Below are 11,768 nucleotides of genomic sequence, written 5' to 3'. Positions count from 1 at the left end.
TTGTTGTCTGAAAACCATTTTCCAGTAATACCTTAGACTGGGGGTTCACAAATATTTTCTGTAAAGGACTAGGCAGTAAATATTTCAGGTGTTGTGAGCTATACGGTTTCTGCTGCAATTATCCAGCAGTGTAAAAGCAGGGAGAGGACACATCACAAAAAGGTACAACTGTGTACCAATAAAGCTTTATTTACAAAAGCACACAGAGCTAGACTGCCCTAGACTATAAGCTCCTTGAGAAGGAGGCCTGTGTCTTTATCTTTGTAATTTCAGCCCTAGCAATAAAAATTGTCCCGATTTTACCGAAGAGGAAATTAAAACAGAGTCACAGGTGTTGATTTTTGAGGAAGACAGGCATAGAGCTACATACAGTTGGTGATTTGGCTATGTTTTCTCTCGTGAAGTCAACATAGATACTGCACTTCTCACGTTAGATCGGAGCTAGTTGGGAACATTAAAGCAAACACAAAGCAAAAGCATCTTGTCCTCACGAACTCTCCCAACTGGCCTGGCTCTCAGCAAACTTGTCTTTGCAGAGTGAGTTCTACACAACTTGAAGCTAGGAGGCTGCATTGGAGATGGGAGAGATGCAGGCTCAAAACTACATTTCGGGTGCTCCCAGAGCTCAAGCAGGCGTCTGATTTTGCACGCCCTCAGTTTTCCCCGTCTGGTTCAGTTTCCTAACCGAGAACCCCAGGACAGGTTACAAAACAGCCTGAGAATAAAGCCTTCTGTTTATTCTCGCTGAGATCATCCTTCACAGACAGGCTTTCTTTGGATTTGAGGGGACCTGGTAAAGAGTGTTACACAGATTGGGATTCAGCCACAACCAGTAACGTGCAAAGACTGCTTCCGAGTGAGGTCAAGTCCTGTTCACTTTCCTTTACACTCCATTTTGCCCCATTGTGATCCCGCGTCTTACAATTGCAAAACATTTTGTGAGTCTCAGTTTCTGCATCTGTAAAATGGGAAAATAGTGCTTGTCGGAAACTTAAATCAATGAACTTGCAGGTAAATCACTGAACCAAGCCGGGGGCTTGGCACGTTGTAAGCGCTCAAAGCACAGTAGCCACCATCCCCACTCTTCGTTACTATTTGGACCCCCCAGCGCCCATCACCAGGGGCTGGACCAAGTATGAGGGAGGAGGGCAGAGCTGCGGGTCACCCCTAGGGCTCGGGGCCCTGCGCGTCGTCGGGGTACGTCCGAGCGTCCCTTGCCCCGACCCAGCACCCACGGCCGGGCAGCCGAGGGTAAGCACCACCACTTCCGCCGGCCACCCGTCCGAAATAGCCGCTTCCAGCCGCTTCCGGCTGCGAGCACTGCGGAGCCCGAGCCGCCCCGCGGTGGGCAGGGTCTACGAGCCGCCACGCCCCTGGCTTCCGGCTCACTTCCGGCTGCGCCTGGCACCACCCGGCCGCTCAGGGCTCCTGCCGAGACTGCCCCGCCCTCCCGGGCCCGCCTCTAGTGACGTCAGTTCCGGGGCGGTCCGGGCGGGGCCCGAGCTAGGGCTGCTGCCCGGAGCAGTCCTGGCTCGCGGGCGCTGCTCCGCTGCCGGCCACGTCTCCACGCCGGGCCGCGGGCACTTCCCCGCCGTCCGACGGCCGCCCGGCCGCCGCAGGCCTGCCGCGCCGGGTAAGGGGCCCGCGCCTCCGTCCGGGGAGCTGTTGTCACGGCTCCCTGGACCGGCTTGCGCCTGGGAGAGGGAGGTGGGGGCAGGAGGAGGCTTGAATCGGGGCACGCGAGGCAGGAGGGTGACAGAGAAAAGATCAGTGGGGGCACAGGGGCAAGACGAGAGGACTGGAGGTGAGGAATAGCAGAGAAGAAGGAACGGAAGGAGCCCGTTGGGGACCGAGACTCAGAATGGGCACGGATGCGGGTCCGAGAGGCTGGAGGGAGGAGGAGGGCTGCAGGGAGCGGGGGGATCCCAAATCGGAGAAGAGGCCCGGGTAGTTCGAGTTTGGGAGCGGAGGATGGGAGAGTTGGAACACTCCTGTATGTTCAGAGAACTCAAAGGTCTTCCCGGGGCAAGGCTGGGCCGCAGGAGGTGTTGCCCTCAAAGAAAGAGTTGGCCTTTTAGGTGACCCAGGCCCTCTACCTGGGAGGGGGTTGTGCATTTCCATCTGCTTGCTTGCCTGCCTGCCTCCCCCATGTGAGCCTGGTGGCTGCTTTCTGTGAGCCGTCAACTCTCCGGCTGGTAGGAGGGATCAGCATCCACATGGCTTGCGATAAGACATAAACATCGTGCTTAGAAATCTGCCTATGCCAACGTGCAGTTATTTTTACCCCCTGGAGGAAGCATCTCTGAAATTTCAATAAAATCGGTGAGGAAAGTATTTAAAGTATGGGTTCCCACTTATATGCTGGACTTGCCTAGCGGACAAAGGAATGTCAAATTAGCCCACACCGCCAACAAAAATTAGCCTGTGATCCAGCGTTTAGCCGTGATACCAAAGCTTACAGAAACCTGGAAGCGAGCATTGTGATTCAGATGATACCCACTTCTGCAGGTTTCCATCTGCCACGCAGACACATCCGTTAGACCACAGGGCACTGTCTATACACACAAAACCACAAACCTGTGTTCCTTGGGTTCTGAGACCAAAGTTCAGCCAGGTGACGTGTCAGGATTAGGTATCTGTAGTTTGCCCTATATTTGTTGCTGCATTTCCTGCTCCTTGGTATATATAGCTTCTCCAGCTTGGAGTGGGGGCCCAGGTCACGTTGCTGCTGATAAATATCACGAGTGATGGAATGTGGGGGTAACACTGTACAGTCCCTTACTGAGCCTAAGGATTACTTGTGTCGGATATTAGGAACCTGACTAAGGCCAGAAAAAGGAGTTCAGCAGTTTGGAGTCTGAGTCCGTGTAACTTGTACACAGCACTCAGCATATAATAAACAGCTTCATAAAAGAGTTTTTAAAAAAAAAAAATCAAGCCAAGGTTGGGAGCACAAGAATTCAGAGACAGGGCGTATTGGGAGGCATCACGAGATCATGGACCAGAAAAGGATCAGGAAATTGACACCTATGGCCACAGCCTGGGGGTGCCTTTCTAATGGGAGTGTTTCCTCTCTCAGGGGGTGCTGCCCCTTCCCTGCAGCACTTGCGGGGAGCTGATCGCTGAGAAAGAGGAAGTCCCTGCACCAGCCTAACGCCTGTCTTTCCCTCTTCAGGCTTTCCGCTTAATAATAACTTCATTCTTGTTGATTCTCTTATTGCCGCAGGGGTCTCTTTCCTTTCCATCTATTGTAGTCTGAGACCTTGGGCGACCCAGTCTCCCTGCACCGTAAGAATAACTGGCCCGACCCTCGTTTAAGGCTTACTGAAGCCTTTGCAGGACAGACTAGCATTTTAAATCTTGTTAATGGTGTGTCCATTGTGAGTCACCTTATAGAGATTAGTGCAGGTCCCCACACACAGATCGTGACATTGAGAATATGCTGATGGAAAGTGGAGGCAGGACCATTCCAGAGAGATGAAGTCACGACCCAACGAGGGCCTGTTCTTGACTCCACTACAGCGGCCAATTCCCGTTTCTGTGGGAGTGATCACCAGCCCCTCTGGCTGGGAGTGAATAAGCGCTGATGGTATCCAGTAGAAGTTTCCTGAGAAACTTGTGGTGTTTCCTGACATGGCCTTAGAAAAGCGTTCCATATATGCACCCACCTTTGTGTTTGTAACTGTGCGTGTGATCGTACACGTATCCACATGTGGCAGCATGCGTGCACGTGTGTGCCTGTGGGTGTGTGCGGCTGGGTATGCACGCGGCTGTGTGCACACACGAGGGTGCGTGTGGCTGTGTGTGTGCACTTGTGAGCGTTCGTATTAGGGAGCGGGCCCGTGGCGGTCCTCACGCGTCACCACCTACTAATATCTGCCACTCTGGGAGGTGATGAGCTGTTTCTTAATCTCCTGAGTCTATATTAACTATTCATCAATGAGATGATTTCCATTTGTGCTGTTAATATCTTTGCATTACCACTGTACTCCTGATTCTTCTAAAGTTTTGGTGGCTCCTAGGAAGATGTAGTTCCTGACATGTAAATCATGGAGTTTCTCTAAATTATTAAAATCTGTATGTGAAACTGTATTCAGTAGGATTACTCTGTGCCTTTCTGCCTGATAGTTCAAAGTACTTGAAGAAAATCAGGCGTTGGTTCCTTTGGTTGGAGCCTTTCAGAAATGTTTTCCAAAAGCGATACATGCTGGTGTTAAGAAAAAAAAAAAAGACATATATGCAGTAGAAAATGAGAATCACCAGGAAATTCATTCCCCTGGCATAACCACTTTATTCATGTTCCAGTGTAAATCTCTCTAGACCCCTTAAACGTCTATTTAAATAAAAATAGCATCAGAGCGCCTGGGGGGCTCAGTCGGTTAAGAGGCCGACTTTGGCTCGGGTCATGATCTCATAGTTCATGGGTTTGAGCCCCACATCAGGCTGTGTGCTGACAGCTCAGAGCCTGGAGCCTGCTTCGGATTCTGTGTCTCCCACTCTCTCTGCCCCTCTCCTGCTTGCACTCTCTCTTCTTCAAAAATAAATAAACATTAAAACAATTTTTAAGGGGCACCTGGGTGGCTCAGTGGGTTAAGTATCCGACTTCAGCTCAGGTCATGAGCTCACAGTTTGTGGGTTCGAGCCCCGCATCAGGCTCTGTGCTGACAGCTCAGAGCCTGGAGCCTGCCTCTCTCTCTGCTCCTCCCCCATTCATGCTTTGTCTCTGTCTCTCAAAAATGAATAAATGTTAAAAAAAAAAATTTTTTTTTTAAAGTCCTGACATTGAAAGTTTTGACACACACTGTCATTTTCCCAGTATAATGATCTATTTAACGCTGCTATTTCAGTGTCCCCTTCCTCCCTGGGTTTTCCCCCTGTGCTTCTCCTAAGGAGTGTTTACTGTTTTTCCAACCCTAGATGCGTCTGCTAGCAGAGCGGGGCATCTGCCCATGTCGCCCATGTGCCCCAGAGCATGCCATGGCCTGGGGCTGTGCCTCCTCGCTGCTCTCGCGCCCCGCACAGCCAGACCTCGGCCGGCGAGCGCACGGTGCCAAGCCCGCAGCTCTCCACGGAGGAAGATGGCCCAGCCCGGGAGCACGCCCTGAGCGGCTGCCTCTAGTGAGTGTCCACGGCCCTGCCCGCGGGGCCACCTGCCTGGTGCCGGGACGGCGAGCCCGGAGGGGGCCCCGAGAGGGCTTTACCACGGAGTGGGAAAAGGAAGAGAGCAAAAGGGAAAGACAGCGAAGCCCCGAGGGGGGCCTGTTCGCAGGTGCGTCACCGTCAGAGGGCCCGCCTTCTGAGGTAGCCCACGAGGGGGGTCCGGGAGCAGGGGTGGACAGGAGGGCCTGGGAGCACGTGGGCCTCTGTGGCCCTCTCCTGTTCTTGTGACCCAGATGCCAGATACCACAGGAGGTTTTCTCTTGGCCTTGGGTCAGAATAGCAAAATGCTTGGGGGAACCCCTCTTGGGGGGGGGGTGCTGCCCCTCCCCGATGCTGGGGGTGGAGGAGGAGCCCGCTCACAGCAGGGGCCCTGGGAGGAGCCGCCTGGAGGCTGTCCCCAGACCGGGAACAAGACTGTCCCGTCTGTTCTGCGTGAGGAACCAAAAGAGAAGGAGGAAATCCGTTTCGGCACAGCGGATCAGTCCCTCCCTACCTTAGCTGAATTATCAGCCCTGCAGTTCACTGAAACGCTACAGTAGGGTTGTTGGCAGACTTTGGCCTGCGGGCCGAGTCCGCCGGCTGCCTGTTTTCGTGCATAAAGTTTTATCGGGACGCGGCCGCGCCCGGCGTTTACTCACAGTCCACAGCTGCCCTTGTGCTACAGCAGCAGACTTGAGTCTCTGAGACAGAGCCCGCGTGGCCCGCAAAATCTAAAACATTTGCCATCCGGCTCTTTACTGACAAAGTTTGCCGAGCCTGCCCTAGAGATCGGTAGCGAGGGGGACGACAGAACATTCAGGAAGCCCCGGTCACAGCACCCCACCGCAGCAGACCCCCGACCCAGGCCTCACACAGGGAGCGTGCTGGACTCAGCGGTGGGAGATTTCAGACGCATTCAGTAGACGTAACTGGCCAAAGAAAGAGCCATTTAAATACATTTATTTAGCGAGAGCCCAGCTGCGTGGCCTCAGCTCATGGGGGAGTGTGAGTTCTTTGTTCCCGAAACCTTCCAGTTTCAATTCTTGCCTCTCATGATGTTGTGATTTTCGTCTGATTCTTCTCTCCCCACCCTACCCCCACTTGTTTCTGTCAGAACAAAGAATGCCTTTTGCATTCTAGAAAACAGATGCAAATCTGTGGTTTGTAGGGCTAAGTCCTCTAAACCTGGGAGCTACCAGGAGCCCTTATGGACAGTTTTGGATGGAGGGTGCAACTTGAAGCTAGAAGAAAGCTGGGGACTCTCGCAAAGGGGTGAGAAGCATCGAGGAACGAGCCAGCCTTCCGGAAGAGTTTGTCCTCGACAGACTTTCCCAGTCACAGGGCGGTTTCACAACAGTCTCCCAGATCACGGGAGGCAGAAAGCCACCCTGTGGCCACACACCCCCTTCGTGGCGCACAGGGGCCGTGTTGCGTAGCCCCCGGCAAGGCTAGAAGTGCTTGCTGGGGCAGACTGATGCCCGGCGCTGGGTCACAACCTGCAGGGATTTCACAAGTCCAGTGCGGGTGGGGCCATCGGGGAGAGGCAGCGGGGCCAGACTTTGAAGGCCACCTTGGCCATGGTAGTGAACTTCGGGGTTATCCGGGGATATTGTGGGGTTTAAGCAGTGGAGGCAGGGTCACCTTTGTGGGTTACAAGGATCTCTCTGGAAGCTGTGGGGTGGCAGCCAATTGGGGCCAGGATAGAGACGCTTGAAGGGGATTCATCCGTGACTCAGGGCCAGTGGGAGGACAGTGAGCCTGCCCCGCTCCCCAGGGGCCAGCCTGGTTATGGGGCCACGGAGCACAGTGAGTAGCATCCGTGCTGGGTGAGAAGTTGATCAGGGCGTTTTCACATGACCCAAGGGCTGCCTTCCGGGACGTTCTGTCGCGGCTCAAGAACGTCATGGTGAGGGCCAGTGGAGAGACCAGAGGCCTTGGGTGTCTTCAGGCGGGACTGATTTTGGAGGTGCCCTCAGGACCCCCAGGCTCATTGCCCGCCCTGCAGCTCCCAGCATGCCTGGGTCCTGTTTGCCCCGTGTCCAGATCGCGTGTTCAGTCGTGGGACCAACCTCAGGCCTGCAGGGGCTCCCCCGCAAATCCCAACTGCCCGGTGGTAGCCTGCCAATCTCTGGGCTGGTCCTAGGTCTCTTGGCTTCTGGCCTTGCTGCTCCCACTCACCTCCCCTGCCCCTGCCCCTTCCCCACCACGTGGATCCCATCCATCTTTCAGAACATGGCCACATGTCCCTTTCCCAGAAGCCTTCCCTGGCCACGCCCCTCCCCCCAGCAGAACTCCGGGCCTCCACACAGAGGACCAGCCTCCAACTCACATGTCAAGGCCTTCCCATGTGCCACCACCTGCCTGCTTCCCAGCACTGAATGACACCTCTGCTTTTTACTTGCAGTAACTTGCAGTGACCTCTTTTCTGTGTCTCCTACTGTATGGCGGGCTCCCTGAAGGAAAGAGTTGTCCGGCTTTCATCTTTTTGTTCTAAGCGCACTGCTCGGCACATGAGCAGGCACTCAGAATATTGGATGAATGGATGAGTGGATGGATGATGGAGAGATGGAGGATGGATGGATGGATGGATGGATGGAGTGGCTGGTGAATGGGTTGATTGGTGGATGGACAGATGTGGTAGTCGGTGGACAGACAGGTGGATGGATGTTGGCCGGATAGACGGATGGATGGGTGGGTGGGTGGATAATAGATGGATGAATGAATGATACATGATGGTTAGATAGACGAATGGGATATGGCTGGCTGGCTAGCTAAATGATAGCTCCCATGCGAAGGGTGTGGTCGGCCATCGTGGGGTGCACAGAAGTGTGTTGGGCCTGATATGTGATCTTGGCCAATCTTGGTGATTGACAGGCCTTGGCCCTGTGAGCATGGTCAGGTCTTGACCCTCTGTCTACTCCTCTTTCACACCAGGAACTCTGGGTGGGAGAAGGGGCGCTTGGGAGGTTGAGACACAGAGTGAAGTTGGGTCAAGGAGTGCTTTGAGCCTGTCACATACAGGCACCGGGCAGATCACTAGACCACCATGGTTGAGACGCATCTCAAGCTCCCTGGGTGCCAGGCCCTGCCAGGCTCAGTTTGCGGACCTTCCAGAACCCTCCATGGCAGGCACAGAACCATGCCCCGTGTCCCAGGTGAGGCTGTGCAATACTGACCAGACGCCTTCTGTCTTGACCACAGATCCTTCAGCCCGGCGGCAGGGAATTGTTAGCAGCCTGAGGGGTGGCCAGCTGGGAGCCTCAGGGACCGCCCAGCCTTGCTCCTGGCTCACCCACAAGATGTGGACAGCCCTTGTGCTCGTTTGGATTTCCTGCTTGTCCTTATCTGAAAGCAAAGCGCCATCCCAGGATCTACGTAAGTGAGAAAGCCGTGTGATTGCTAGTCAGGCCTGCAGTGGTCCCAAAGCACCCTGAGCCCAAGGGACGTGTGCAAGCCTAGGCCAGCGAGTCAGGAGCCCCAGGGCCACCCAGGTGCTAGGCCGGGGAGGGCCGTCAGGCCAAGCTTCTCTGGGGCCAGCTTGAGTGGAAAGCCCCCAGGGGCCTGACCTCTGAGCCCTGAGAGGGTCATTTGCTTGGCCCTGCAAAATTTCTCCTGTAAACCTGATCCTGTCACTGAGGAATTCGTCTGTTCATACATCAAATATTTCATTACACTCCTGCTCCGTGCGAGGCACCGTTCATCTCCAGGAATTCCTGCCACAAATCCTTTCATAAAGCCAAGAATTCTTTCATGGTGTGACCATCCGGGCCGTGGTTTGTCTGCTTTGTAAACCTGGGTGTGTGTTTGATGCGTTTTGTTAATGGTGAATCACGCCTCTGAGGTGAGACTTTCACTCTGTCTGATGTTTCGGGAATTGGATCAGAGAGGGAAGCTCTTAGGCCTTCGATGGGCTCAGGGCTCAGAGGGAAGGGAGTTTTCACGTCAGAGTGGCGAGCGCCTCTCCGGTGGGCGGCAGGCTCGATGTGTGCGGGAGGAGATGGGAGGGGAACATGCTCCCACGTCCCCTCCTTTATTCTCGCTGGACTGTGGGGTCAGTCCCCACCGGCCAGGCCAGTGGGCCAGAAATGAAGACGCTCCTGATGGGGCGCCTGGGGGGGGCTCAGTTGGTTGAGCGTCCGGCTTCAGCTCAGGTCACGGTCTCGCAGTTCATGAGTTCGAGCCCCTCATGGGGCTCTGTGCTGACAGCTCGGAGCCTGGAGCCTGCTTCGGATTCTGTGTCTCCCTCTCTCTCTGCCCCTCCCCTGCTCATGCTCTGTCTCTCTCTGTCTCAAAAACAAATAAAAACATTTTTAAAAAATTAAAAAAAAAAAAAAAAAAAAAAGACGCTCCCTGAATAATCCACCTGCCCAGGATGGAAAGTGACTGTATCTTTTTCTCCCTTTTCTGACTTTAAGGGCACCTAGTCTCTAGCCAGACAGCTAATTCAGCCAAGAATGCCTCGGTGACGGCGGCTGTGAGAGTCCTTAATGACACGTCTGGAACGATGACCGTGCTGACGCCTCCTGTCACACTGACCACAGGGACTCTGGGGGCCGACCCCAGCTCTCCTGCAGTCACAGCAGGGAGCACATTCAGGACAGACACAGCTGGCCCGGCAGCCTCCGGGGGACCCTCACCAGCTTCGGCGGCGTCGACACAGCAGACCCCGTCCTCCGCGACCGCTCCCGGCGCAGCCCCCACGCCGGCCCCGAGTGTCAGCCCGCTGCCAAGAACGACGGCGCCCGTGACGTCGGCCACCGTTGCTCGGACCGCAGCTGGCACCACAGCAAGTGTCAGCGCCCCGACAGGCACGCGCGGCCCCCCCGTAGCCAGCCCCACGCCCCCCACGAGTCCCCAAGCGCTTGACGTGTCCACACGAGGCCCCACCGTCCGGACGTCGACGGCCCGGCCCGGGGCTGGCACGACAAGTGGGCCCACGCCCACCCTCGCCGACACAACCCCAGAGCCCACCCACCCATCCACGGCTCCCGTGGCCACCACCGCAGTGACCGCCACCGAGGCCCAGGCCCGGGAGCCGGCTGCCGGCACGCCGCCGGCACCGGCCCCTGACTCCGCCCCCACCCCCAAGGTGGAGGCCACGGCCCCCACGACGCGGCCAGGCCCCGCGCCGTCTACCCGGGGAGCTGCGGGCCCAGACACGCCCCGGACGCCGGAGCAGGTGCGGCCCGAAACCCCGCCTGGTAGCGCGTCCGCCTCCCCGACACCCGGGAGCTCGGGGGGCTCCCAGGTGCCAGCCTCGGCCCCGTGCCCGCTTAGCACGCAGGGCCCGTACCTGGTGGTCACCCCCCGGCCCCTTCCCCAGGCTCTGGTGAACAAAAGTTTCCTGCTGGCGGTGCTCTTGCTCGGGGTGACCCTCTTCATCGTAGTCCTGGTTCTGCTGGGCCTGCAAGCCTACGAGAGCTACAGGAAGAAGGAGTACACGCAGGTGGACTATCTGATCAACGGGATGTACGCGGACTCCGAGATGTGAGGGGCCCGGGAGGCGGAGCCCGCCCCTCCTTCCGTCTTGCCTCCGAGACCAAATCAAGTGCTTCCAGATTCTTTTGGTGCAATTAGGACGAGTGCCGGACGCTTAAGCATATCTACTTGCTGTCGGAGGGACTCCACGAGCCCTCGAGAGTTGCTCTGTTCATATTTATTTTTGTAAACAATCATGTCAACGGAGCGGGCAGTGGCCCCGCCACGGGCAGGCCTGGCAGGGCCCCGGTGGGGATCCTGACCAGAATTAAAGCAACGACTGCTTTCCATTCAGACCTGTGTCTCCCCGTTTGTGTACGTCGTGTCCCGTCCACCGCTGCGCCCGGCCGGGGGCGGGGGCGGGGGGTGGGGGGCCTTGCTGGGATGCACAGACGGGACCCGTGTTCGTCAACGTCGGCTGCTCCATCGGGCCCGGGGGTCTGCTGTGTCTGTGCTGCTTCCTGGGGCTTCGCTCTGATGCCCGACCCTGCCCCGCACTCGGTGGGGGGAGCCCCAGCCCATCTCTGGCACCCCGTGGAGACAGAGCCTTTTTCACAGACGCCCTTTTCTGAACCGTTCCGTGGCGCAAGCTTAGAGCCTCACGTAAAACACACGTGAGCTCCACAGTGTGGCCGGGTCGGCCTGCACCTGCTCGACCCCCAGGCCTCAGCGCTCCCGGGGCCCTCTCCCCTGAGCAGGAGGACGTCCCTGGGCTCCCCTTTCCCACACAGCCCTCAGAGCCAACACTAAGCGCCCGTCGGGCCAGCCGCTGCCCTCGTGCCTAACGCGCTAACCCATTTATCCCCCACCTCAACCCCAAGAGAAGCAGCGCGATCCCCATTTTAAAGGTGGGGCCACTGAGGCACGGAGGAGGGGGAGGCATACTCGCACACCGAGGGCCAGATTCAGGGTGTGACCCAGCGACCCACCTGCCCAGGTCGAGGGTGGCCTCGGGCCTTTCTCGGCCTACCTGCCCGAGACGGTGAGAGCAGTAAAGCTGTGTTCCCAGACCAAGCGTGCAGCTCCTAACTGTGTGACTTGGAGCAAGTGTGGAATATTCTGGAACTCAGCTCCTCCATCTGTGAAATGGGGAGACATAGAATAATGTGTTGTGGACCCAGGGCTGCGGCGCCTGGCTCTATTGGGGGAGG

General features: G+C 56.6%; 1 protein-coding gene across 3 annotated transcripts; it reads left to right on the top strand.

The window, feature by feature from the left end:
• Positions 1-1,505: 1,505 nt before the first annotated feature.
• On the top strand, positions 1,506-10,911 carry CUNH11orf24 (chromosome unknown C11orf24 homolog). 3 transcript variants are annotated; one of them, XM_047071439.1, is made up of 4 exons: positions 1,506-1,633; positions 4,918-5,118; positions 8,341-8,514; positions 9,555-10,911. In XM_047071439.1, the coding sequence occupies exons 3-4, from the start codon at positions 8,439-8,441 to the stop codon at positions 10,628-10,630; spliced, it is 1,152 nt and encodes a 383-aa protein (XP_046927395.1). In that variant the 5' UTR covers positions 1,506-1,633; positions 4,918-5,118; positions 8,341-8,438; the 3' UTR covers positions 10,631-10,911. The 3 variants fall into 3 exon arrangements, with proteins under 3 accessions (XP_046927395.1, XP_046927397.1, XP_046927396.1); XM_047071441.1 differs by lacking the exon at positions 8,341-8,514; XM_047071440.1 differs by lacking the exons at positions 1,506-1,633; positions 4,918-5,118 and adding an exon at positions 5,125-5,269.
• The last annotated feature ends 857 nt before the right edge of the window (positions 10,912-11,768 follow it).

This window comes from Lynx rufus, unplaced genomic scaffold (genome assembly GCF_022079265.1).
Source record: "Lynx rufus isolate CCGP_SWC_20201006 ecotype Redwood Valley unplaced genomic scaffold, mLynRuf1.p SCAF_9, whole genome shotgun sequence".
Taxonomy (NCBI): domain Eukaryota; kingdom Metazoa; phylum Chordata; class Mammalia; order Carnivora; family Felidae; genus Lynx; species Lynx rufus.
The sequence above is the reverse complement of the archived record's forward strand: the minus strand, read 5'-3'. Positions and strand labels throughout refer to the sequence as shown.

Coding starts and splice junctions, on each gene's coding strand:
- CUNH11orf24 (XM_047071439.1), top strand. CDS start 8,439: ATGTGGACAGCCCTTGTGCTCGTTTGGATTTCCTGCTTGTCCTTATCT. Junction 8,515..9,554: donor AGCGCCATCCCAGGATCTAC/GTAAGTGAGAAA, acceptor TCTGACTTTAAG/GGCACCTAGTCTCTAGCCAG.